We start from the raw sequence: 24225 nt of genomic DNA, 5'->3' as shown, positions 1-24225 counted from the left end.
ACAACTTGTTACTCTTGTAATTAATCAGGAGCAGTAGGGAAGGAGTACAGGAAGCCTTGCACAGAGAGGGTTAGTACAAGAGCTGTTTATTACTATGACTAAATCAGGCAGATGCACCCAAAACAAGGTAAGAGAAACGAGATGTGTATATTTTGGGGAAGAGGTTTGATTGCTGCAGACATTATCCAGGCATTCCGAATCAGAGGGACAACGACGCGATGAAATCTCTCCGTAAGAAGTGTCTGACGCAGAAGGAGCTTCCTGGCAGGTTCTGTTACAAAGGCGTGTGCTCCATGTGGTGATTCCTCCTTCCCAAGCTCAGCCACAAACCAGTTCAGAGAGCAGAGAAGCAGCCATCTCCTCTGCCATGCCGTCACGCCACGGGGATGAGGCAAGAGGGACGATCCCAGACAAGGAGGATGCTTGATGTTAGAAGAGTTTGTTATTTCCACAAAAAATTTGGCCAGTCTGTGGTGTTGCAGAAATCTGGAATTCATGTTTTTGTTATCTGCAGCTGTGCAGACAGCTGTGTACCTCACTGTCTTCTCCCCTCACACTCCCTTTGTGAACTCCTCAGAGCTCTTTTCTGCCCAGGGCAACATCATTCGGTGCTTTTCAGTCTTGGGGTCACTGGCCTCCCTTTTCCTTGTCACAGTTTTTGTGGTTTGTCTGCTGTCCGTGCCTTTTTGCGGTGAGAAAAATACCGTTATTAATGTAGCACCTGGCTATGACAGGAAGATTCTGGGACTACTCCTGCATTCCATTTCCAGTCTCACTGTGGCTTTGGTGTGCAAACTCGCGTCTCGATTAAATTCAAAATGTATTTATTTAATGCCCAATGATTCTCCCCTTCTGCAGTGTCTGTGACACTCAAATAACGACTGTGAAGGAGGATGATTTGGGGGGGGGACAGGTCAATGGAAAGCAGTGGCATCAGGGCACCCACCTCCCTGGGAAATGCCAGCCCAGCCTCTGAAACAAAGAGCACACCAGGCTCCCCAGTGAGCCAAGAAGTCAGGAACCATTAGTGAATTCCTGACCAGGGCTTTCTCTGAGTTCAAAGGAGTTGTTTTCCTTTGAAGTTCCAATTGCTCCAGAAGCACTACCTAGGCAAGCCTGTGAGTCACCTACAGTATAGTGCTCGTCATCCCACTGCATCGGTTCTAAAGGTGCTTAGGAAAAGTTTCAAACATTAATTCTCCAAAAACAATAAGCCCCTTGCACACATTTTTCACACAGAAGTTTGGTTTAAAAAGAACTGCTTTTTTTCCCTTTTAAAAAAAGGGTTTAAATTTGTTACTAATAAGTGTGTTCAGCCATTTTATGAATTACGTGTTTATTCCGTGCCAGCTCCTCAGCTTCACCTGGCTACAGGCAAGTTCTGCTTATCAAGGAATATTTGGGAGTGCGGAATTTTAGTGTAAGAAATCTGAGCACAGCCAGGAAGGATCTCCCACACTTCATGGTTCTGTGAAGTGGGATAAATACCTTACTGTGGTGTATCGTTTTGGCCTTTGGTGTAAGTTCTTCTGCAAATCCCTGGGACAGGAGTAAGGATAGAAGTAGTACACGGGAAAAAATCCAAGAAAGCCTTTGATGTCCTTGCTACAGTGGGAAGCTGTGACTCTCATGCTCCAGAAGGGGAATGTTCATGACCCAGGTGACAATCTCGGCTTTCTAACATGCAAAGCTCTGCAGTTCCACACTGGCCTCTGGTTTCTGAAGTTCCCCCTGGTGGTTACTTTCATCCCTACACAGCAGCGCGGTGCTTTGCAAACCCAACAGGACTCAAAAAGTGAGAAAACTTCACTGAAGGACTTCCCCAAGCAGTTCCTCTAAACTATGGATGGATGTGCCCTCGGGCTGGCTCTTGGAGCTGGCCTCCCTGCTGTGCCAAACCTGCAGCACGCACAGGTTCTCGTGGCACCATGAACACTCCCCTGCAGCACTGAGGCTCCTAAGAGGGCAGGAAATCATTCCTCATACCTGGTCAATGGGGACATCCACCCTTGTGCGTTCATCCTCTTTTGTTTCCTGGGCACCTCGCATCTCCTTCCTGGGATCTCTGGCTTTATAGACACTCTCTTCTGCCAGGAGAAGAAAAGAAAACAGCTGTTCAATGGGTATTGCAGATAGCCACGGCCTGGTCCTGCTGAGGCTACAGAAAGGTCCTCGTATGTGCCCAGACAAGGAAAGAAGCAGAAATGCAGAAGTTATGGGATGCATCACTGCTTGCTTTCAGTGCATCTGCAGGTATTTTGTCCTTCAGCATCAAAGTAAAGCCAGTCTTCCTCTACGCTTACAGCAGTGTCCATTACCTTGATCAAACCAGTGTCCATTACCTTGATCAAACCAGTGCTGCACATTCCTGTTGCTCCTTCTGTTTTGTCCTGCACGGACAGGTTTAGCGTGGAAAACGGACTCTTCCCCTTGGAGGTGAGATTTCCTGGCTTGCCTTTGCCGTTGTGGAAAAGCAGCTGGGATCTTCTCCTTCTCCGCAGCTCCTGTGGTCTGCACCCTGTGACTGTCCAGCTGCAAGTATTCATCACACACATCTGAAAGGCCTTCTTGAGAAAGCAGTTTATAAAACCAGAGGAGGTTTGCAGGGCACTCCGCTAAACACCACAGCTTTCCCCTGTGACCCCCAGTCCTGACTGGTACGAAGCTGTAACACTGCACTCTCTGACCGGGGTTTTAAGTTGATACTACAAGTGAAACAGGTACAGGGAACACATAAACCCCTTTTTGCAGTCACTGCTACCTGTTGAGGTGGTTCAGCAAGAGCAGAGTCACCAGCACTGACCTGGGAGGCAGCGCAGAGCCCACCAAACTGAAAACAAACAAGAGGAGGAAAAGGAAATGTTAGAAGCAGAACAGCACTTTGAAAATAGTGCAGATGTGCTTTTCAGTGGACAATCCAGGACACGTTGGGCATTTTACCCACACGGTGAGCAGGAAAGGTAGGGTAGCTCCAGGACGAACTCTCCTTACCCATCAGCCAAAAAGGAGGAGAAACAAGTGAGGGCACCTTCAGGAGTTTCTCATCAGGCTGTGAGATTTGACTCAAGTGTGAGCTGGCCAGGTAGCTGTCTCTAGCTCCTCTCTTTTGGGAACTGTGCCCAGCAAGGATGCTGTAGCCATGGCAACTGGGAATGGAGACCCTGTACACATCCTCTGCTTACGGATGGATGTCTGCACAAAAGCAACTGCTTCCACAGCACACCCAGTCCCGCGCCAGCCGAGCCACCTACCCCTCTGCGGTGCTTTTTGCGCCTGCTGTTCGGGCGGTTCCTGTAAGAAAGAAGCAGCAGATTCTCAGCATCAGGCAGAAGTCAGCTGCAGGAGAAGGTGATCTCCCTTTTTCCCAGAACAGAGAGCCCCTGGAGGCGTTTTTTCTCAGCGCAGGCAGAGCACCCTGCGCAGCAGCACACATCCCTGTTACACCACACTGCCCACCACAGGCCTGTGAGATTCGATGCCCGGCCTAATGGGCAGGTGCTCCTCAGTGTTTGATGAACACTTAACTGAGAAACAACCAAACCACTTGTTTTCTCTGGTGGATTGGGATTTCAGGGGCTAACCCTTACACCAAAAGCTTCGAAAACACCTTATTTCTTCTTAAACTTTCGACACGTGCAGCGAAACTCAAGTCTTGAAGCAGACAGCACTGAACGGGAGGGCTACAGAGAGGTTGGCTTTAGCTGAAGACCACCATGGAGAGGATTCTTTAAAGACTCAGACACAGCCTGCGTACCGCAGCGTCCTGCACGCAGAATCCCGGGGCACCAGCAGCTCCAAGTAAGGCAGTTTTTTGTACTCCTCATTTCCCACCGCCACGTAGTAACCGCCGCTCGCCACCTCCTCTCTGCCAGACACCCGGGTTCCATCCAGCCTGCAGAGCCTCAAGGAAGAGATAGCAAAGGGTTTAGAGCTGTCAGAAGACCCTGAGCAACCCCTCAGCGTGAAGAAGTGTGAAGTGGTAAACAGGACCAAGAGATGGCGGAGAGAATCGGTCATTCCTAGTGTTACTCCAGGGAAGTACACAGAGCATTACACCCAGTGAGATGCAGCAGATCTCAGCCTTCTCCTTGGGCGTCAGTAACTGGATGTAGGAGAAGGTTGGCTGTGTTTGTTGGATAAAAGCCCCTCCCTCTAGACATAAACTCCTTTTTATGCCAGGCTTTGCTGTTTGCTTTTTCACCAGACCACCAGCAACATCAGCCCTCCTCACAAAGCACCCAGGACCTTGGTGGTGTCGCTATTTAAAGATGGGAGAACCTGAAAATCCAACGAGTTTGCAAAAGCAGGCTAGAAGTGGCTGTCTGAATTCCCTGTCCTCCATGCTAATCCGAGCTGCTCGTGTTCTGGACGTAAGGAAAGAGGAGCCAGCAGTGCCTTATCTGATACCCACTTGTGAACAGCTCCGCTGCGCAGGCCAGCTTTCTTTGTCAGTGTGCCCAGGAGCACGTCCCACTGCAGCGGAGTGCTCTCGGAGAGTGGCAGTGGGAAGGGAGGGCTCAGCAAATCCCCATTCCGGAAAACACTGCAGTAAAAACAACCCAGAGCATGCCATGAGCCGGTATTCCCACAGCTGTGGAAGATGGGGAGAAAAGCCAGCCACTGGTGCCTGGACGATATTTACAACAAATCTTTCTGGTAGAAGTTGGGAATTGTCCCTGTGGGGCAGCACTCCTGGGATCTCACAGAGAAATTCCCTCTTCCAGCCTCTGAAAACATTCCCAGAGACCCTCCAAGGAGGAAACACGAAGGCACTTACTGTATCACGCAGGGCAGGTGGGCATGCTTCTGCCGTCGCGCCAAGACGTCCGACTTCCAGGGAGCTGCAGTGCGGAACTAGAGACCGAGTTCAGTGCACAAGAACAGGGACAGCCCTGGCACCCAGCCTGGCACCCAGCTTCCCAGGGCTGTTCCCTTTTCTCCATCAGGAGCTGCCTGTCCTGGGACACCTCCTGCCCTGGGGGACTCCGCTGGCCCCGGGACACTGCTGGCTCTGGGGGACACCTCCTGCCCTGGGGGACACCGCTGGCCCCGGGACACCGCTGGCCCTGCCTTCACGCTTGCTGCTGCTAGGTGGGGTTTGTTGTCAGCAACACCAAGGCTGGAGAGGCTCTTCACGTAGCTGAGTGCGTTCCAGAATCACCAGTGAACCTCCGAGCACAGATCCCTCCCTGCACCATTAAGGGGGATGAAGGCACACAGCAGCAGCCGCCGCGCTGCCTCACATGTCCCACTGATTATGGTGGCACTTTCTCCTCATCTCCACTGGGCACCTCGCAGCCTCTCAACTTTAGTTTCATCACCCCTCGTGCCTCTCGCACCTCCTGGCTCATTCTGCGCTCCCCCCCAGCTCAGGGAACTCACCTGCAGACCCTGGCTGTTCCTCGTCCCACGTTGCACCTTCCTTCCAGGATTTAAGTAGCTGTGAGAACAAGACCACGATGTTGCCACACACCAGCTGGGCCATGGCTGACTGAAGAGCAGCGAGGAAAACCGCTCTGCTTGGAGCATCGCCACCGGATGCGCCGGTCACTTATCTAGGTCACTTCTGAAACAGTTCTCCAGGTGCCCCACCTCATGGTCTCCCAGAACTCCAGTCTAAATTAAAGTCTGCTACGTTTAAGGAATTCCCAGCCCAATACAGACCATCTCAGATCCCCATGCTAAAGACAACCAAAACATTTTATTCCTTTGTGTGGTTCACTAATGAAGGCTCCAAGAGCCTCGAGAGTCAAGTGATGCCACAAAAACCTCTTTAACCCTCTGTATTTCAGGATGAGCCAAAACAACTCACTTTGTGCAGGATCAGGAAACAAAAAACCTCCATCAAACCAAAGTAAAACATCTCAGTGGAGACGGTGGGACCGGCAGCTGTGCCAAGGAAGCGGGCAGCAGAACCTCCCCCACACCACAAAACAAGGTGCGCGGAAAGCAGAGCAGCACCCATCACAACATCCTGTGAGAACCGTGCCTCCCCCAACGTGTTTTCTTCTGAAAGCCAAGCGACCTTATCAGGAATATTTGCATTTTCCATGCGATCTGAAGCATGTCCAGTAGTTTCCAGTAGGAAAAGAAGCTAACCTGTCTCTGTTTTTCATTGGGTTTGTACCCCTCTCAGCTTTTTTCCATTCACACCCCAGTACGTTCCCCCCAGAGGTGATGGGAAGCTGCTTACCACACCCAGAGACCAAAGCTCTGTCTACTCACTCGAGCCTTTTGAACTTTTCAAAGCCCGCAGCCACATACTGGCACCCATCCTGCAGGTCCCCCAGCTCAGCGACGCGGCGGCCGTGCCTGGGCGTGTAGAGGTTCCTCACAGCCAAGGGTGCACGAATGCTCGTGGTCACCTCGTTCAGAAACGCCTCGAAGGTCAGGAACCGCCGCTGGTTCACCACAAACTTCCTCCCAGGGAAGAAGGGGTCACCGTTGCGATACACCACGACGTTCTTGGCTGGAGGTGCCAGAGCTAAGCCACGGGAGCTCATCCCCTGGGGGTCAAGCCAGCCCCGCTGATCACAGAGGCAAGCAGACCAGTGTGAGGCACAGAGGAGAGCTCCAGCCAGCCTCCTGCTGAGCCCAAGCCCTGCTGACCAGCTGCTCTCACGCTCTGCTGTCCCTTCCCAGTGCGGTCTGGCGTGACTGCCTGTCTCCATGGATGCAGGTGCAACAGGAGGAAGTTGTGGGCTCATCTGGAGCCACATGAAACAACCTGCAGAGCACCTTGCTGTTTGAGAACCAGGAACCACACAGCTCTAATCCTCAAATGCCAAAGTACTGTGAGCTCTCTCACCAGCTACTGTGGCCACCAGGCTGACATTAACCAGCCTGGAGGTACAGTAAGTGCCAGTGTCTTTATGGCAGCAGCTCAGATCCCATCCGGAGCATCCATCGTTTGCTACCTGCATGAGAAATGCAACAGGTTTCTGTCCTGTGTGTATTGGACAAACATCCACATCCTAGCGGAACCACCATCCTTTGCACTGAACAGGTTGCCACGGGTCAAAAGAGACCATGGACTTCTTTGGCTCTGCCCAAGAGAGGAAGGCAGGCCAGATAGGAATAGACAGATTTGGAGACGAGCATCAGGAAAGCTTTTTATTCCAAACAAGTCAGCATCATTCAGGAACAGAAGGATACATCTGCCATATGGCAAGAGTGACCGTTCAGGCAGCAGGAAGAAGTCTTCTAAGAAGTCTTCTGTGCCAACAGAAGACTTAGTGTGACAACAGGGAACCACAGCACCACGTGGAGAGACCCTTTCTGAGGGACTTCGATGCCCCTGAACTAGAGCACCGTACAGACAAAGCACCAAACCCCGTGAGTCCTCACTTGCTCACTCAGGCACTGGTCTGGGTGACTCTGTCACACAGAGAGACATTACCACGGCCAGAGACGTGCCAGTTGGGAACCAAGCCTCATCTCCTGAAGGTCAGGAGCCCCCCAGCACCTGCACAACAACGTTAGGAAACCTTCCTCCCAACTTAGTACTTCAACTCGGTGCTCCCCAAAGCCCGCCACGAGCACTTGGGAAATCCCAGATACTGCAGAGCTGTGACCTGCAGAGCCACCCCAAAGGCACAGCTCAGACACTGACACAGGTCACCCACAGGTCAGCAGAGAAGAGCTTGTTCCTGCAGGTTCAAACCACCTGCTGCCTTCAGGCATTTTAGTTCCACCACGAGCAATCACCTGGTTGGGAAATTCTGCAAGTGACAAGTCTTCCCAACCTCGATTTTCGCCTAAGCCCGTGCAACTCAGCCAACAGAAAGAGGGTTCTTGTGGAAGGAGACCTCAGTGGGACGCCCTCCAGGACACACAACCACCTCCTTGGCTTCATAGCGATATTTAATCCCTGCTTTGACCCAATGTTCACATTTAAAAGAATTTCTTGCCACGTTCATCTGAAGTGGAAAACGTCAACCCACAGAGCTGGAGTTCCCCAGAGCTGCTGCTGTCCGTGAGGTCATGTCGCGACTGCGGTGCTGCAGCTCCACTGCTCCTCCACGCCCAGACAACTGCCCCACGTGCTCAGCAATGCCCTCCTACGGGTCAGGAGTCCCCAGCCTCTGTTTCACCATCAAGTACTGCAGAAGGAAGAAAACCAAGTGTTAATGATTAAATCCCAGAGACCCAGAAGTAGGAAAGCCTCATGGATTAGCCAGCAAAATCCCTTGCGTTTGGCCAGAAGATGCAGGAGTCCCACCTTGCAAGCAATGCCAAGAGCAGCTCACTAAGCTGGCCAGTGCCCGGGTACACACTGCTGCACGGTACGGACCGGGTAGTTACCGAAGTACCAACGTCCCTGCAGCAGGCCAGGAGCAAAGCTCGTAACCAGATCTAAACAGCTCCTGCTTTCCTTCATCATTCCCTTTTTTTTTTCCCCACAGAAGAGGAAAAAAAAAAAAAAAGGGCAGTGCCATCATCTGATCCAATCCTTGGGTAACTGAACCATCAGCGTTCAGCCCCAGTCCCACCACAGACGGCCCCACTCCAGCTGCGGACAGGCACTGGTCTGATCCAGTGTTTTGGAAGAGGCAGGGTCAGGCTCTTACGTTTTCACGGCTGGCAATAGCTTGTTGCAACCACAGCAACTCCATGATCAAGTGCTTTCTGTAGGACTGGAGCCCAGCCCGAGTTCGAGGAAGCTCCTTTAGGTCCTCAAGTGGAATTCCTGCAAAGAGATGGAAGAATAACCTGTTATTAGAACAAATCATAGAATCATGGAATGGTTTGGGTTGGAAGGGACCTCAAAGATCATCTAGTTCCAACCCCCCCACCATGGGCAGGGACACCCTCCACTACACCAGGCTGCTCAAAGCCTCATCCAACCTGGCCTGGAACACTTCCAGGGATGGGGCAGCCACAGCTTCTCTGGGAAACCTGTTCCAGTGCCTCACCACCCTCAGAGTGAAAAATTTCTTCCTTATATCCAATCTAAATCTGCCCTCTTTCAGTTTAAATCCATTGCCCCTTTTCCTGTCACTACATGCCCTTAGAAAAAGTCCCTCTCCAGCTTTCCTGTAGCCCCTTTAGGTACTGGAAGGCTGCAATAAGATCCCCCCGGAGCCTCCTCTTCTCCAGGCTGAACAGCCCCAACTCTCCCAGCCTGTCTCCATAGCAGAGGTGCTCCAGCCCTCGGATCATCTTCATGGCCTCCTCTGGATCCACTCCAGCAGCTCCATGTCCTTCTTGTGTTGGGGACCCCAGAGCTGAACGCAGTATTCCAGGTGGGGTCTCAGGAGAGCAGGCAAAGACTCAGATCGCACCTACTGTCTGTCTTGCACTGAGCTGTTGTAACCTTTCCAGGATATTCTCAAGGTTTTGGTTCTCCAAGGACCGACTGTGCCCCCAGCGCTCACCACCCGTGCGCAACAGACCGCTCAGGAGAGCACGCAGCCCCGGGCCACGCTTGCACCAGCTCCAGTCTCTTACCCAGGCAGGCTTCCAGGGACTCTGCCTCTGGGAGAGCGCCATCCCACACGGAGGATACACTGCTGTCGTTGTGCCAGTCCTCGCTCTCTGCTGGGGCACCGCGCCCCTTCCCAGGGCATTTATCGGTGCCAGCCCCGAGTTCTGGGGGGCTCCCTGCATCGCCGTCACCGGCGCAGCTCAGTTCTTTCTCGCCGTGTAGCTGGGCTGCGGGTTTCACGTGGCTGCAGCCCCAGTCCCGTTCTGGTTCAGAGGCGTCCAGCTCCTCCTGGGGTTCTTCCACCCTGGCCTCATCCCTCGGTGCTGTGTCCTGCAGGCTCGAACGCTTCCCGTGCGTTGGCTTCTGAAGGGGCAACGTGCGAGAGAGCGAAACACACGGAAAAGAGAACAGCAGGATCTGAAAAGCGGCTCGGAGGCTCTGCCCCAGCCGGAGCTCCGCCGTCGGCAGCACTCCTGCCACGACACCGACGTGCTCTGCTTCATCCATCGCAAACTTGTTACGGGTTTTCCTTCCAGAAGGGCTGAAAACACCAGAGAGAGGCGCTCGGCCACTGCAAGAGGGTCTGGCTGCTCAGCACCACCGGGGAGGTGGGTGCCCAGGGACGAGACCCACAGGAGCCAGCTGGGCAAGTTGGGCATTCGACTTGAGGCTGAGCTTCACCCGGAGGACAAAACCCTCCGCCAGGGTCTGGGGGGGGGGCACAGACCAGGGAGAGCCGTGCCAGCCGGGGCTGCGCAATCATCGTTTTACTCCAGCAAAAATTAGTTCCTGGGACCATCCTGCAAAAGTCATCGTCCGGGGTGCCACCACCCAGCCCGCCACACCACCCCACCCGCACGGCTCCACCGCACCCCGGTGCTGCCCCCCGCCTCGGACAGGGCCGCAGAACCCCCCCCCCCCCCCGCCACCGCACAGACCTGGGGGGTAAACACGGGCCGCGGCAGGAACCGTCCCCTCCACTCCAGCGCGCTCAGGTCTCCTTCGATCTCCCGCACCACCGCCTCGTACTCCGCCCGCAGGCTCCCGAAGCGCCTCCGCACCAGGCGGCCCCTGACACAGGCCTGCGGGCACGGGCGGGGGGTGCTGCTGGCGCCGGCGAGACCCCCCCCAGCCCCCGCCGCCCCCTCCCCGGGCACCCCGCGGGACGCGGACGGGCGCACAAGGAGCGAACGCGTCGCACGGCTGGCACCGAGGCGGGTTTTAATGGAGCAGCGCCGGGACCCGCACCCCCGCGACCCCCCACGGGACCCCCCCCATCCAGCTGTGCACCCCCTCCCTTCTCCCCGTCCAGCCGTGCCCACCCCGCAGGGAGCCCCCCGAACGTGCCGCCCCCCGGGAACCCCCCTCTGCCACGTTCCCCGACGGGTGTCCGTCCGTCCTCCCCCCCGGGGACCCCCTCCCAGCCGGCCCCCACCTGCAGGCGGGTCACGGCACGGACCACCCGCCGCCACCCCTCCGCCTCCGCCTCCAACCCCAGCGCCGCGGCCATGCCCGCCGCCCCCCCGGGCAACCGGGCGCCGCCTGATGGCGTCATCCGGCCGCGACGCCGCCGCCAGCCGTCATCGCGCGTCCCACCGAAATGGCGGCGGCGGGGCGGGACCGGCCCCGCTGTCCGTGTCCGGTGTCGCGTCCATCGGCGGGGGGGGGGGTGGTCCCGGTACGGGGCTGCGGCTCCCGCGGGGTGTCCCGGCGGCGGCCGCCCCCCCCCGCCGGGCCGCGTCAGGCGGCCGCGCCGTCGGGCTCGGGGCTCTCCGCCAGGTGCAGCTTCTGTCTGAGCGCGGGTCAAGGCAAAGCGCGGCGGGACGCACCGCCCGTGCCCCCCCCGCCACCCCCGCGCCGCCCAGGATACATGGAGCTGCTGAGCTCCTCCAGCTGCGGGGGGGCAACGGCAGCGGCTGAGGTGCCGTCGGGGCAGCCGGAGCCGGTGGGGATCGCGGCGGCGGGACCGGGGTGGGGTGGAGGGGGGGCGGCACTCACGTGCGCCAGCAGCCGGTCCAGGTTCCTGTCTGCCGCCGCCTTCTTCTGCTCCTCCGGGAGCTCCTCGGCGCAGCCGTCGAGGCCGAAGTGGAGCCGCGCCAGCTTCTCCTGCATCTCCCGCACGTGCTCCAGCTGCTCGAAGGAGCACTCCTTCCCTGCGCCCGCGGGCGGCGGCCGTCACGGCGGGCCAGCCCCGGCCCCCCCGGACTGCCCCCTCGGCCCCCCCAGCACCTCACCGAAGGCCTGCAGCTTTCCCGAGTGGAAGTCGCTGAGGAGGCTGAGCAGCCCCCCCTCCATCTCGCACACGTCGGAAACGTCCGTGAGGAAGCTGTGCTGCAGCGGGGCTCCCCGCGTCGCCCCCGGCGGCCCGCCCGCCCGCCCCCGCTCCTTGCTCGTCCTGCACGGGGAACGGAGAGGCTGGCATCGCCCGCACCCCGCCTGACCCCGCACCGGGGGGGGACGGGACGGGGGGGCCGGCGGTCACCCCCGCGCTGGCACTGACCGCCGGAGCCGGGCGCGCTGCCTGGGCGAGGGCAGGGTGGGCAGCGGCAGCGCGAAGGATGTGCTCTTGCTGGGGGGCAGCGGCCGCGGGGCCCCGGTGGGCGCCGGCTGGGCCAGGCTGGCCGCGGGGCTCCGCTTCTTCCTCCGCTCCGCCATCCTGCAGGGCGCGGGGGCACCGGAACCGCGAGGCAGGGGCGGACACGGCTCCTGGCGGCTCCCTCCCCCCGCGGGACCTGTCGCCCCCGGAGAAGGACGCGCCTGCCCCGAGCCGGCGGGGACCGGGGTGCCCCCCCGGGGGCAGCGCTCAGGGCGGCCCCGGGACCCTCGGCGCAGCAGCCGCGGCCGCGGGTGACCCGCAGCGGGGCTCCGCGGGCCGGGCCTGTGCCGGAGCCAGGAGCGCGGCCCCCCCCGTGCCCGGCGCCTGTGCCGGAGCGTTGCGGCGCGGAGCGAACCGGGGCCCGAACGGCGGCGGGACGGGGCTGCGGGACCCGCTGTGTCCGCAGCCTCCGGCCGCCCCCGAGCGCCGCGGGGAACTGACCTGCGCCCGGTACAGCCCCCGGTGCCAGCCCGGCCGCGTCCCCGAACCCGCCCGACACCCGTCCCCGCAGCCCCGGGGCCGGGATTTGCATTTAAAGGGAAAGGGAACTTCCTCTGGCGTGTTCCCGGCGCGGCGGCACTGCCGGTCACCGGCTGCCCGACCGCGGCCTCAGCACCGGCATCAGCTTCGTGCGGGCGAGGAGGGGGGGGGAAGGGCAGGATCCGGCCCGCGGTCCCGCACAGCTGGAACAGGCACAGCTGGAACAGGCACAGCGGTCGCGTTGGGACCGCGAGGGCCTGGCACGGTGATGGGGTCCGTTCCCGTGGGCCGAGCGCCCCAGCAGATCCCGGGTCACCACCCGCCGCCCCCTTCAGCCCCCCCAGGCCGTCGGGGTTTACCCCACGTCCCCCCGATGTCACCAGACTCACGATATCGCAGGAACGAACCTCCAGCCCTGGCACGGGGGAGAGATCCAAGGAGCCCTGTCCCCGCAGCGGACGCAGGGCTGAACGCAGCTGGTTTAAATCCTTGCAGGACTTCAAGCCATCTTGGACACCTGGGAGCCGATGCGGATGCCAGGGACTGGCCAGGCAGGGGCTCGACACCACCAGTGCCAGCACCCACAGAACAGGGGGTCTGACGCAGCACGTGGCACTTGGCAGCTGCTCTGGCTTGTGAGGAGGGAGAGATACACGGGAAGTGCCAGGGAATCCCAGAACAGACCTACCCGACCTCCACCCCCCCGGCAAGGACATCCCATCACCTCTGCAGCAGAAGGTCTTTTCCAGCCTCTCCCTACACCCCAGCTCCACTGGGACAGCAGGGCCTGGGAGCTAGGGAAGCTGATGTGGCCTCCCCACTCCTGCCCCACAGCCCAGTGCTCCCCATCTTCACTCCCAAACTGGGCCTGAGGAATGAGAAACAAGAGGCAGCAGCAGTTGGGTGCAGTTCTATTGGATGCCAAGTTACACACAACAGCCTCCGCCAAGGTTTCTGTACCACAACAGGGAAAAGAGGAAAAAAAAAAAGGGAGTTGGTGACTTTCTAAGAGGTTTTTCTTTTACTGAAAAAGCGGGAAGAGAAGTCCAGAGCCCGGCTGCAGCCCTCGCTCAACCTGGCTGCTGGGAAGAGGGTGCTCCCACCAGACCAGAGCTACATTCACGTGCTCGGGGGCTCCTGCCGGCTCCTTCCAGAGGCAGACGTGTCCCGGCACTGCAGGAAGCAACACCGACAGCTCGGGGCCACGCTCAGAGCCGGGAACACGTCCCAGTGGGTGTTCAAGACTGTGGCTCTGCAGAGACTCGTTAGACCCCGTCCGTCCCTGCTGCAGCCAGCCGTGTCCATTAGACCCGAGTCGCTGGAGTCCCCATGGAAGAACTGGAGTCCCCACGGAGGAAAGGAGGATGTGGAGGCACCTCCCATGGGCTGCTCCCCTGGCAGCCAGGCAGGTCCTTTGCGAGGGCACCGTGCAATGGCGGAGAGAAGCCGCAAGAGCAGCTGTGCTGCTGGAAGAGAAACCAAAGCTGTTCCACCAAACACATCCACGGCGAGGAATGGCTCCGGCCAGCTTGCGTCAGCTGCAAGCAAAAGGAAGGCAATGCTGGAAATAAAGTCCGTCGTAAAGGGAAGCTGAAACAAGGTTTCCAAGCAAGCAGAGGTCTCCCAAAAGAACGGCAAAAAGTCTTGAGAAGTTAAGGAGAAATCCCCCAAACCCTGTGCCAGCAGGCCCCACATCTGTCCATAAACACCCTCCCAGCGCAACAGGGTCCTTTGGGCGAGGGCAGAGGCCACAGGGACCCTCCTGGACAGCAGCACTGGGGAGATGCTCTTCCGACAAAGCAGAGAGGGAAACAAGAAGCAGGGGACTACGACAGCACCAGTACAGCTGGACTGGAGGGCTGGTGGGGGTCTGACGCTGCGGGAGGGACCAGCCCACAGCACAGTCCTTGTGCTGGTCCTGGCGACTGGGCTTAAGCAGCAGGGCGTGGAGCAGATGCAGGTTCCATCCTCCTGGTGCCCCATCTCTGCGGACGCCTCCGAGATGGCCTGCTCGGCCCCGGGAGGTCCTGACGGAGGGCAGAGGAGCTCAGGTGGAACCTCTCTGTCCCCTTGCACAACTGATCACACACGCTTGTGCAAAACACTTGGGAATTAGACCTTTGGATTAACTGTTTAATACACTTGTGCACATGTGCGTATAGCAAAGAGGCAACTGTGAATCATAAGGCTACTGAGACATTGGCAGGTTCCGGGAAGAGCGAAGGCCCCACGGGAGCCTGGGTAAACTGGGCACCCCCCATTTCTCTGCTGCTTTTTCTTGGAACCACAGAACGGTTTGGGTTGGAAGGGACCTTCAAGATTATCCCTTTCCCACCCCTCTGCCATGGGCAGGGGCACCTTCCACTAGATCCGGTTGCTCCAAGCCTCATCCAACGTGGCCTTGAACACTTCCAGGGATGGGGCATCCGCATCCTTGGGCAACCTGGTCCAGTGCCTCACCACCCGTCCATTTTTGTCACCGTTCAATACACAAAACCCACACAGAGGGGGGGAAACGGCCTCTCCCACCCTTGTTGGCTCAGCTCACACACCGGAGAGCAGCCAGCCGGGGCACGAGAAAACAGGAGCAAGTCTGGGAGCTCCCTCCTGCCTGACGCAGACCAGGGAGGGAGAATCCAGCGCTGGGAGACACTTGGGATCTGCCCCGCTCAGCTCGTTGGCTTTCACTCGATGCGAGAGTCGCTGTGACACATCCAGCCATCCCGGCGCCGCGTGCCGGGCCGATCCACGCTCCGGAGCTGTGCTGGGTTTTAGGGGAGTCGCAGCCTGCCAGTGACAAGGTCTTGCAGTGAGAGGGACGACCAGTTGAGTCTCCATATATTAGTTATTCACGCACACGCAGGGAGGCGGGTCATTCTAGTTTTCACGTATATCCATACATAAAGTGTACGTTGCCCTGCACATCTTTTATATATCTCATATATATATATATATATATAAAATTTAAAAAACCCTCCAAAAACCTAAGCTAGGAAATCTCAAATCCCCAGGAGGGCTGTCCTCTCACGCCTGTCCCAGGACCAGGAGAGGGGCATCTGATTGAGTCTGTGGAAACACTGACGTTACCCTCCCTCTCCCTACCTCTGCCTCCTGCACGACGGGCTCAGTCAGCGCCCTGAGCGCCTTCCTCAGTCCCACTCTGCCCCAAGGCTCCTATGCTCAGTTCTCCCAGGCTTTCCGCAGGATCCGTGCTGTGCGTCGGCCTTCCCAAGTGAAGGCAATCCTCAGCCAGGCGCTGCTCTGCCGGAGCACCTCCCGCCGCCTCGGAGCCGTCCCGAGATGGGTCCTTGCCAGGCTCCAACAGGTCCGTGTCTGCCCGGGGCACGTGGGCACACAGGTCCTGCACCTTCTTATTGAGGTCGTTGCGCTCCGTTTGCAGGGCTCGGCACAGTTTCTCCAAGCGCTGGATTTTCACCTGAAGCCCCTCTAACTCTTTATCCCGAAGGGTTTTCTGCAAACAGAGAGGCAGTTCAGACTCTACCACCTGGGCAGAGAGGCAGAAAGGGAGAGAGCTGAAACCTCAAAGGGAAAATACTTGTGGCCAAGCAAACACGTGGCATTCAAAGAACATGCCGCTATCGTCACTGCTGCTTTCTTCCTTTGCCCCCACAGTGACACTGAGACCATCTGACTTCTGCCACGCACCTCTGCACTCATGAACCATCACTTCTGCCACACGACAGAGGGCTCCTACCACCATGTACGGGGAAGCAAACCACGCTGAAGGGAAAACCACAACCCCCCAGCAAGCCTGCAGTAAGACCAGAGCTGTCCCTCTATCCCTCAGCTCCAGCCCAGGACACAACACGGCACCGCGCTGCTCCAGCTGCCCGCCTCGGCACCGAAGGACACCCAGAGCCTCCTCACCTCCTCGGCCATTTCCAGGAGAGCCTTGTTGCTGCTCTCCCAGCGAGAGCGGTACATGGTGGTCTCTTTCTCCAGCTTCTTGATCTTCTTAGTCATCTACGGAATCACAGCGACAAAAAGGGAAGAAATAAGCCACAGGCAAAGCGCTGCAGTCAGTTACATCTCATGTGTCCTCAAAAGAGCACCCAGTATCCCAGTGCAGTGAGGTTCTGCTGTCCTGGGCAATGTCTCCTTGTGTTGCTGCAGTCAGCTTCACTGGAGGAAAACACTGACCAGGTAACAACGAACCAGGGGACCGGGGTAGCGCTGCTGGTTCTGACACAGGTGGGACACACAAGGATGGTATCAATCTTCTACGAGCAGCCAACTCGTGGCGATTTTAATACCAGCAAAACTAAACAAAACTCCCGAGCTGCAGCTTTTCCAGCTCACAGAAGCATCGAGCAGAGACAGACAGGAGATGCCTCCAGCCCACGCGAGCAATGCTGGGCAGCGAAAGCGTCACCCACCTTCTCCATCTCCTGTTTAAATGTTGTGAACACTTCACTGCTTTTGGAAAGGGTGTTCTGGAATTCTTCAAACTTCTCTGTGTAGAGAGCCAGCTGCAGAGAGAGACAGGGTTACAGCTCCTCACTGCTCACCACGGCACCTCCTGACAGCCTGCCTCAGGAGAGGGGAGACGTCAGCCAAAGACTGACCTAGTTGTCTTGTGACTGGACTCTACGACAAACAAACTGGCAGCACAGAGCTGCTCTGCTAACATTAGGTACCAGGGAATGTGGAAAAATTCTTTCCTAGGGAAACATCCTCGGAGCCTGATGTGCTCTGCAAACACCTCCTGGCCTTGGCAGGAGGCACTTGCTGGGTGTGATTCAGCACAGCATGATCACGAGACTGCGCCCAGCACTGGGAAACACGCTGGTAAAAACCAAGGCCCCTTTCTTCCAGAAGGCAGAACTGCTGAAGGAAGTCTCAGCTCATGCTGTGCTGATACAGGCCCTTCAATAACCAACCCAGGAGCAATCCTGCCCGTGTTTTCCAGAGTAAGGAGCTGCGTGTTGTTCCCTGCTTAGGGAGGAAGGGGGCGGCGGGGGGGTGGGGGCGGAAAGAGAAATCAAACAAAAAAGCAGGCCGAGCACACAGACCAGGTAACTCACCTGCTGCTTGAGATGGGTCTCCTGCTGCTTCATCAGCTCACACATCCTCTGCGATTCCACAGCTTCCTTCAGCAGCTAGGGAAAAGCAGAAGTGGTTACTTTGCTGCCCCCAGGGAAGGCTCTTACCATGCCCCTACACGGCTGGTGCTTTGCCTGGAAACAGGAGCGGGCTGGGAGAGACAAAAGGAGCAGAGCAGGGCTCCAGCCTTGCTCCCGAAGCCGCTGGGGAAGCGGCCACTGCTGGGCATACAGCAGGCCTGGGATGGCCTGATCCCAGTTGGGCTCTGCACTCACGAATCCAACAGCAAGAAGCCTCCATGGAGGCACAAAGCAAAAAGCACAGTGCTGGTGGCCCTTAGAGAGCTGTTCTGAGACTCACAAAGTCTTTCTCCCGCTGGTGTCTCTCCTCTGCCTCCTTCAGCATTTCCTGGGCTTGCTGGAGCTTGGCATCCACTAGCTGCTGCTGCAGGTCCTTGTGTTTGAACACCTTGTCAATGTGCTGCCAAGGGAACACCACCGGTCACCAACACGCTCAGCCCGTCCTTGCTGCCCATGCAGCATCCCCAGGGGAGGAACCCAGAGGCCCCTTCTCCCCTCCAGCAGCAGGAACATACTCCACTGGCCAGAACGGACGTCCCAGAGCAGCCCCACACCAGGTCCCCTACCCCGACCCACCTCCTCCCGCAGCTCGTACTGCTCGATGAGCTTCTTGAGCCGCTCTGCCAGCTCCATGTTCTCCTGGCGCAGCTTGGAGTTCCTCTCGTTGTGCTGCTCCATCTGGAGCTGGATGTCGTTCAGCGTCACCTGGAAGTGGGATGTCACCTCCTTCCGCTTCTCCTCTTCCTCCCGTGCACGCTGGACACCCTCCTCCTGCGTGAGGAGGGCAGAGATGGCAGGGACATGTCAGCCTCTGCGTTGGGCACGTGAGCAATCCCACCCAGCCTCCCACTGCTGTTTATATCCGTCAGGAATTCGGGCCACTGCCTGACACCCCCTTCCTCAGCCTGCTTCGGGCCTCTCCCCTCCCTTCCTCCAGTGAACATATCCTGAAATAACAGGCACTGTGGATAACGATGGCTCAAACAGCAAAAGGAAAGCACTGCCCGGATGGCAGACTGTGGGCAATCCTTGGTAAAGGTAAGTTTGCCAGAATAGCTCACAGCAAGCGATCCGAGTGCTCGGGAAGAAGCAGCTCCTGGCACGGTGCCCGGGAGACACTTGCCTTGAGGGTGCGGTTGTGCCTCTGGAGCTCGCGGCACAGGCTCTCCAGCTTGCTGCGGGCCAGGATGGCCTTGCTGTGCTCGCTCTGCAGGTGGTCCTTCTCCTGCACCAGCTGCGTCTGCTTCTTCTGCAAGATCTTCATCTGTTTCTGGGAGTTGCGGTGCTCTTCCAGCTAGGACAGCGGAGCAAAGGGCACTGACGCACCAAGAGAGGCCAGGGCAACATCCTGTGCCCCTACGAGGGGACGCAGGGAGCAAACAGGTGCTCTCTGTGCTCTGAGAGGAAGGCAAGAGCTTTGTAATGTAGAAGATGCCACATTGAGCAGAGCAGGACGGACGCAGAGCCCAGATTTCCCTGGACAAGGCGTTTCTCCTTGCTGAATTCCTGTTCTGCTGGAATCTGAGAGACTTGCACATTCACCCAGCACCTCCATGTGCGTGTAGCTCGAACAGAGCAGAGCTCTGAGCACAGTGAAAGCCTGAACATGTCCACGTGGGACATGCACAGACAGTCCCACACCTCTCCTCCGTACCAGATCCACGCACAAATCCAGATCCAGTGCCTAGAACTAGCTCTGGTTAAACGTGGCATCAGACCGTGTGTGTTGTACGGCCGAACGTGCACACGTAGCGGCACGGTGACTCTGCCAAGGAAATCACATTTCTTGCCAGGAAACCATCAACAGACACGCAGCAGCACCCAGGCTCAGCAGAACACACCTGGCCGCAGTGCGCTCCGGGACAGGACGGGCAGGAGATGCAGCTTCCATGTTACAGAAGCAGGGGGAAAACAGATCTGAAGTCCTCTTACACACAGATTTGCCAAAAATACTCCTGCCCATGCTCACGCTTCTGCAAACAACACCACCTGGCTGGACCAAGCAACATCTAGCCTCAAATATTTGGATGTCCAGCACCGCAGAAATCCCAAAACATACACTGCAAAGCTGCATGTGTGTTCTGGACTGTCCCTCTCAACATCAAGTAAAAAAAAAAAAAAAATCTACAGCCACCTTGTGCCTCCTCGAGCAGCTCCTGTGCTCACTGGTGCAGCGTCCTCCCCCAGCCCCAGAGCCTGGAACAAAGAAATAAGCACTCACCAGCTCCGCGTATTTCTTGCACAGTGCTGCTAGTTTCTCCTCGGGGGTGCTCAGGGTGTTCAGCGTCTGCATCAGCAAAGTGATTTCTTTGCCTGGAATGCGACACAGAAATTAAATAAATAAAATAAAATCACTTAAGAGTTGTGGCTCCTTGGGGCAACGACGGGAGAGACAAACCAAGTCTCCCAGCCGTGCCTGCCCTGGGTCAGAGCTGCCATCTCCAGCGCGTTCTCGGGGCTCTGCCCCACAGATTTCACTGCATGCAGCAGGTGAACAACTGCAGCAGTTGGAGAGAGACCCGGTTTTCAGAGCAGGAAACCACCACTGGGATGGTTACACAGAGCTGTGTCCAGCAGAAGAGAAATCCACAGGATTCAGGGCACCCAGGAGCCCTCGGTGCGTCTCCTCACAAAACACGATGCGTTGTCGTTGCCAACCACGCTGCACATCGGGCACTCGAGGTGCTGCTTTCCCTGGGGCAACCAGTGCAGCATAAAACCAACGTCTGCACCGAAGGTCTCAGGCTGGCAGCACGACCAGAGCAGGGAACCCCTCACCTAGGCCCTTGGCTTTCTTCTTTTCCTGAGCCTTCTTCTGATCCCGCTCCCCACACTCCTCGCCAGGTCGAAACTCCTCAGGCCCCTTCGTGCTTTCCTTCTCCCCGTTCATCTCGGGGCCACCCGTCTCCGGGTCACCGTTCCTCGGGGACTCGCTACGGCACTTCTCGGCTTCTTCTGGCTCCGCGGGCTCACTCTGCCCGCCGTCCTCGCCTGGGCCCTCCTGGCTGGCATCCACGCAGTACGTGTTCAAGATGTCCTCGAGCTGCCTGCTCAGCTCTTCGGAGACGTCACGCACGGCGGGCCGGGAGGACTTGGTGTCCTCCTGTGCAAGAGAAGCTGTGGAAGACGGGAACACGAAAGCGTGAGACTCCCCCCACAGCGCCTGGTCTCCACAAACACCCGGCAAAGGGAAGGATTCCCGAGCACCCCACGGCACCAAGGCCGGCGAAACTTCCAGCAACATAAGCTGCTTTGTTCCGGCTGCGTCTCCAGCCAGCTGCCCTGACAATGGAGGTGCATTCCCAACAGCCTCTCTTTTGATCACGAGAGCATGACCAAGCCCCTGACATCTGTCAAGAGCAGAAATTTCCCCCCCCTCCCACCATCCTTTAATGAAAGCAGGGTGTGCAAGAGCTTTCCCTTGCCGGAGCTGCCTGCCAACATCCCCAGGGCCAGGCTTTTTTCCATTACAATAGATTTTTAAACCTGAGTCAGCCTCTCTCCTCACATATAAGAGCAGCTGTACTGTCTCAGATCAAACGTGTGTTGTCCCAAAAAGCGGACACTTAGGGAAAGAGCAGGCAACACATCCTTCAGCACGCTGCTTTGCTTCCCAAGTTCCTCCAAACGAGAGACTTGCAGCAGTTGGTTATCGAACCCACTCTGTCCACCATGTTTCCTGCATCCCACATTTCCTGGCATCCAAAGACACGGCAGGGTTGATTTTAACCAAGGACCTGCTCGGTCAGACCCAGCTTTCATCTTCCAGAGCGTTGTTTTTAAGAAGCACCAGTGACGGGGCAGGTCACTCAACATAACGCTGCGCCAAGGAAGGAGCTGCCTGACGTTTTCTGAACGGGACCCTTAAGGTCTGCGCAACGATAAACAACCCATCGTTTCCAGCTGGGGATCAATTCCACGATTTGGGCAGGAAGCAGCAATTGCTTCAGAACACACGCAGGAACAGGAAGAAACCAACATTTTCTAGCCCCCAAATTACAGCTGCTCTTATACCAGTAAAGAGCTGGACGCAGGGGCCCACCCTCACGCAGAGAAAACAACACCCTGACTCCTTCCAGGCTCAAACCACCCTCGTGTTTGCTGCACTCGCCGCTCGGGCTGCCAGCATCGCCGCCAGCACGGGCAGGGAGCGGTGCGCCCCGGGCACCCCCACCTTCTAGGGGTGCCACGGCCTCCGCCGAGTCGCCTTCCTCCAGCGCCAGCCCACCGCTCGCTCTGGACGAGCTCGCCGGGCGCGGGGCTGCTTTGGTCTCCCCGCCTTGGTTCTTCATCGCGACCGTTCTGCCCGCTCAGCCTCAGCAAACCCTGGGGAAAGAGAAACTGCACTTAATTTTACGGTGTAACGGTCTGGAGGATTTTAAGAGCCATCAGATCTGGGAAGCAGCTCGATCTCAGCAGAGGCTCCCACCTGCAGCCCAGCGCTGAGGAAAGCATCGTTTCCTTTTCCATTTGCACCTCCCCACAAGGTCTCCGTAGCAGGATAACTCCTCTCCCAGCTGAGGAGAGCTGGATGCAGCCCCTGCTACAGTAAGGCAGCATCTCCGGGCTCCCAGACAGCGCCAGTTTCCCTAATCCGCTGGGCACCACCTCCTCAGCCCTGGCTGTCCTCCCCCCTCACCCCCACCGTGATTTCCTCCTGGATTTCCGAGCCGGAGCGGTCCGTGCGTGCTGACAGAGAAAGCCCCTCCCTGCAGGGGGGCACCCGGAGACCGGAGCAGAAAGGTCGAGACCTCCTAAAACCACGTACCCGGCTGAGGGAGCCCACAGCTCCCCAGTGGAGCTGGTGCTCGGCACTGGGAGGACCATCCAGCACCACCGCGAGCCAACACGAACAGACCGAGCCCAGCTCCTGGCTCCTCCATCCTCATCCTCTCTCCTCCCGCAGGGCGCGTGTTCTCCCCCTCCCCACGCGCACTGCTCTAATTACGACGCTAATTGCGGAGCGGGGCAGCCGCCGAACGCTCCCGGTCCAGAGCCCAGGGGTCGTTCCGCGGGAAGCAGAGAAAAGCTTTTCCTCCATTTCGCGGCAGAGACCTCAGCTCTGGGCGGAAAAACGCCGGGAAAACGGGTAGCGGCGGCCGCCCCGCACGTGTGCGACCCACCCACGTGCGGGCGGGCGGCCGCGCCCCGTCCCGCGGCGGCCCCGGCGGCTCCGCAGCCGCGGGCGCTCCTTTTCCTCGGCCGCCGCCAACAGCGCAACTCCCGCCGCTTCTCCCGCGGCTCCGACCGGCGGTAACGGGCGCGCCCCGTCCCGCACCGCCCCCGCCCCCCCCTCATTAACGCTTTTTCCCCTAATTACCGCCGCCCCCGCCCGTGCCCCGGTGCGGCCCTGCCCCCGCCAACGCCCCCGCTTCCGTCCCCGCGCGACCTCCCGTGACGTTAAAAGCAGACACACGTCTCCCTCCCCTCCCCCCCCTCAGCACCGCAGTGACGTCATGCACGCACCCCCGTGACGTCAGCGCCAGCGGTCTGACGCAGGTCTCCCCTCTGTCCTCAGCCAATCAGCGCGCGAGAGCCGGCGGCAGCCCGGTACATGGGAGGGGAGGGAGAACGGAGCGGCCCCTCCGCTGCTGCTCGCGGTGCCGGTGGCGGCTGCCCGCGGCGCCCCGCCCGCTCCCGCCGGCCCCCGCGCTGCGGGCAGCGGCTCCGGCCCGGGCCTCCCAGCGGGCGCGCAGCGCGCATGCGCCACGCCGCCGTCCAATCAGCGACCGGCCGCCGCGGGGCTTGCCGGGAAAGACCGGGGAGAAGAGGCAGCGGCGGCGCGCTGCGCTCTGCACTACAGCTCCCAGCGTGCCCCGCGCCGCGAACTACAGCTCCCAGCGTGCCCCGCGCCGCGAACTACAGCCCCCAGCGTGCCTCGCGCCGCGAAACACAGCCCCCAGCGTGCCCCGCGCCGCGAACTACAGCCCCCAGCGTGCCCCGCGCCGCGAAACACAGCCCCCAGCTTCCCCCGCGCCGCGAACTACAGCCCCCAGCGTGCCCCGCGCCGCGAACTACAGCCCCCAGCGTGCCCCGCGCCACCGCCCGCTCCCGTCCCGTGTTCCCGCCGAGCGCGGCCGCGCCTGAGGCGCCGCAGGCCCCGCCCGCCGCCCGCCTCCCCGGCCCCCGCGAACGCGCCCGCTCGCAGAGACAGCGCCGCCACTGCACAGACGGAGTTTATTCGTTCCACAAGAAAGGACTCGCCGCGGCGGGGCGGAGGTGTCGCACGGCGCCAGGGTCGCGGTCACGGCGCGCCCGGGCGGAGGAGCCGCAGCGGGGCCGTCGTTCCCAGGCGCGCCTGCCTCACAGCGCTCTATTTACATACAGTACAGGAATTTCATATATATTTTTCTCTGAAGCCCAATTAGACAAATATCCACCTATATATAATATAAAAAATACAGAGATTTGACTTTTCTCTTCTTTTGGAAGCAAAATGTACAAGATCCGACTGTGAGCAGGCGAACTGGGAACTCGGGCGTGTTGCTACCGCGTGAACACTGCACACAACACCGTCCTCTTCCTCCAACCCACAGCGTGATCCACCCCAGCCCAAGGCAGAAAAAAAACCCACAACT

The 24225-nt window shown here is 58.6% G+C and overlaps 4 protein-coding genes across 6 annotated transcripts; all 4 read right to left on the bottom strand.

The window, feature by feature from the left end:
- Positions 1-1980: 1980 nt before the first annotated feature.
- On the bottom strand, positions 1981-6503 carry DCDC2B (doublecortin domain containing 2B). Its single transcript, XM_086625902.1, has 8 exons — positions 6226-6503; positions 5383-5440; positions 4778-4854; positions 4412-4543; positions 3755-3901; positions 2762-2830; positions 2330-2532; positions 1981-2087 (listed from the first exon to the last, which is right to left on the bottom strand). The coding sequence occupies exons 1-8, from the start codon at positions 6501-6503 to the stop codon at positions 1981-1983; spliced, it is 1071 nt and encodes a 356-aa protein (XP_086482028.1).
- Positions 6504-7231: 728 nt separating this feature from the next.
- Positions 7232-10937, bottom strand: IQCC (IQ motif containing C). The gene is made up of 5 exons (XM_086626189.1): positions 10863-10937; positions 10366-10509; positions 9451-9790; positions 8571-8689; positions 7232-8102 (listed from the first exon to the last, which is right to left on the bottom strand). Exons 1-5 carry the CDS (start codon positions 10935-10937, stop codon positions 8061-8063), a joined length of 720 nt encoding a protein of 239 aa, XP_086482315.1. The 3' UTR covers positions 7232-8060.
- A 230-nt stretch (positions 10938-11167) lies between these two features.
- On the bottom strand, positions 11168-12109 carry CCDC28B (coiled-coil domain containing 28B). Its single transcript, XM_086626208.1, has 5 exons — positions 11928-12109; positions 11662-11822; positions 11426-11580; positions 11298-11320; positions 11168-11219 (listed from the first exon to the last, which is right to left on the bottom strand). The coding sequence occupies exons 1-5, from the start codon at positions 12080-12082 to the stop codon at positions 11168-11170; spliced, it is 546 nt and encodes a 181-aa protein (XP_086482334.1). The 5' UTR covers positions 12083-12109.
- A 2481-nt stretch (positions 12110-14590) lies between these two features.
- On the bottom strand, positions 14591-23218 carry TXLNA (taxilin alpha). Of its 3 annotated transcripts, XM_086626129.1 has the most exons (12): positions 23114-23218; positions 21735-21973; positions 20426-20764; positions 19869-19960; positions 18771-18941; positions 18224-18418; positions 17928-18047; positions 17549-17623; positions 16901-16993; positions 16392-16487; positions 15606-15975; positions 14591-15290 (listed from the first exon to the last, which is right to left on the bottom strand). In XM_086626129.1, exons 2-11 carry the CDS (start codon positions 21937-21939, stop codon positions 15628-15630), a joined length of 1734 nt encoding a protein of 577 aa, XP_086482255.1. In that variant the 5' UTR covers positions 21940-21973; positions 23114-23218; the 3' UTR covers positions 14591-15290; positions 15606-15627. The 3 variants fall into 3 exon arrangements, with proteins under 3 accessions (XP_086482255.1, XP_086482256.1, XP_086482257.1); XM_086626130.1 differs by having other exon boundaries at positions 14591-15975; positions 21822-21973; XM_086626131.1 differs by lacking the exon at positions 17928-18047 and having other exon boundaries at positions 14591-15975; positions 21822-21973.
- Positions 23219-24225: the final 1007 nt, after the last annotated feature.

This window comes from Tauraco erythrolophus, chromosome 24, assembly GCF_009769465.1.
Source record: "Tauraco erythrolophus isolate bTauEry1 chromosome 24, bTauEry1.pri, whole genome shotgun sequence".
Taxonomy (NCBI): Eukaryota; Metazoa; Chordata; class Aves; order Musophagiformes; family Musophagidae; genus Tauraco; species Tauraco erythrolophus.
Note: the sequence above shows the minus strand (reverse complement) of the source record. Positions and strands in the feature narration are given on the sequence as shown.

What these genes read in the sequence shown, in the direction of transcription:
- DCDC2B (XM_086625902.1), bottom strand. Translation starts at nt 6,503, where the DNA reads ATGAGCTCCCGTGGCTTAGCTCTGGCACCTCCAGCCAAGAACGTCGTG. An exon ending in GGAACAGCCAGGGTCTGCAG is followed by an intron (nt 4,855 to 5,382) that starts GTGAGTTCCCTG and finishes CTCGGTCTCTAG; the next exon opens with TTCCGCACTGCAGCTCCCTG. An exon ending in GATCAAGGTAATGGACACTG is followed by an intron (nt 2,088 to 2,329) that starts GTTTGATCAAGG and finishes TTCTCCTGGCAG; the next exon opens with AAGAGAGTGTCTATAAAGCC.
- IQCC (XM_086626189.1), bottom strand. Translation starts at nt 10,937, where the DNA reads ATGGCCGCGGCGCTGGGGTTGGAGGCGGAGGCGGAGGGGTGGCGGCGG. An exon ending in GGCCCGTGTTTACCCCCCAG is followed by an intron (nt 9,791 to 10,365) that starts GTCTGTGCGGTG and finishes TTGCCCCTTCAG; the next exon opens with AAGCCAACGCACGGGAAGCG. An exon ending in GTCCCTGGAAGCCTGCCTGG is followed by an intron (nt 8,690 to 9,450) that starts GTAAGAGACTGG and finishes ATCTCTTTGCAG; the next exon opens with GAATTCCACTTGAGGACCTA.
- CCDC28B (XM_086626208.1), bottom strand. Translation starts at nt 12,082, where the DNA reads ATGGCGGAGCGGAGGAAGAAGCGGAGCCCCGCGGCCAGCCTGGCCCAG. An exon ending in TGGACCGGCTGCTGGCGCAC is followed by an intron (nt 11,321 to 11,425) that starts GTGAGTGCCGCC and finishes GCCCCCCCGCAG; the next exon opens with CTGGAGGAGCTCAGCAGCTC. An exon ending in GAGGAGCTCAGCAGCTCCAT is followed by an intron (nt 11,220 to 11,297) that starts GTATCCTGGGCG and finishes ACCCGCGCTCAG; the next exon opens with ACAGAAGCTGCACCTGGCGG.
- TXLNA (XM_086626129.1), bottom strand. Translation starts at nt 21,939, where the DNA reads ATGAAGAACCAAGGCGGGGAGACCAAAGCAGCCCCGCGCCCGGCGAGC. An exon ending in GAAGAAAGCCAAGGGCCTAG is followed by an intron (nt 19,961 to 20,425) that starts GTGAGGGGTTCC and finishes GTCGCATTCCAG; the next exon opens with GCAAAGAAATCACTTTGCTG. An exon ending in AGTACGAGCTGCGGGAGGAG is followed by an intron (nt 18,048 to 18,223) that starts GTGGGTCGGGGT and finishes TTCCCTTGGCAG; the next exon opens with CACATTGACAAGGTGTTCAA.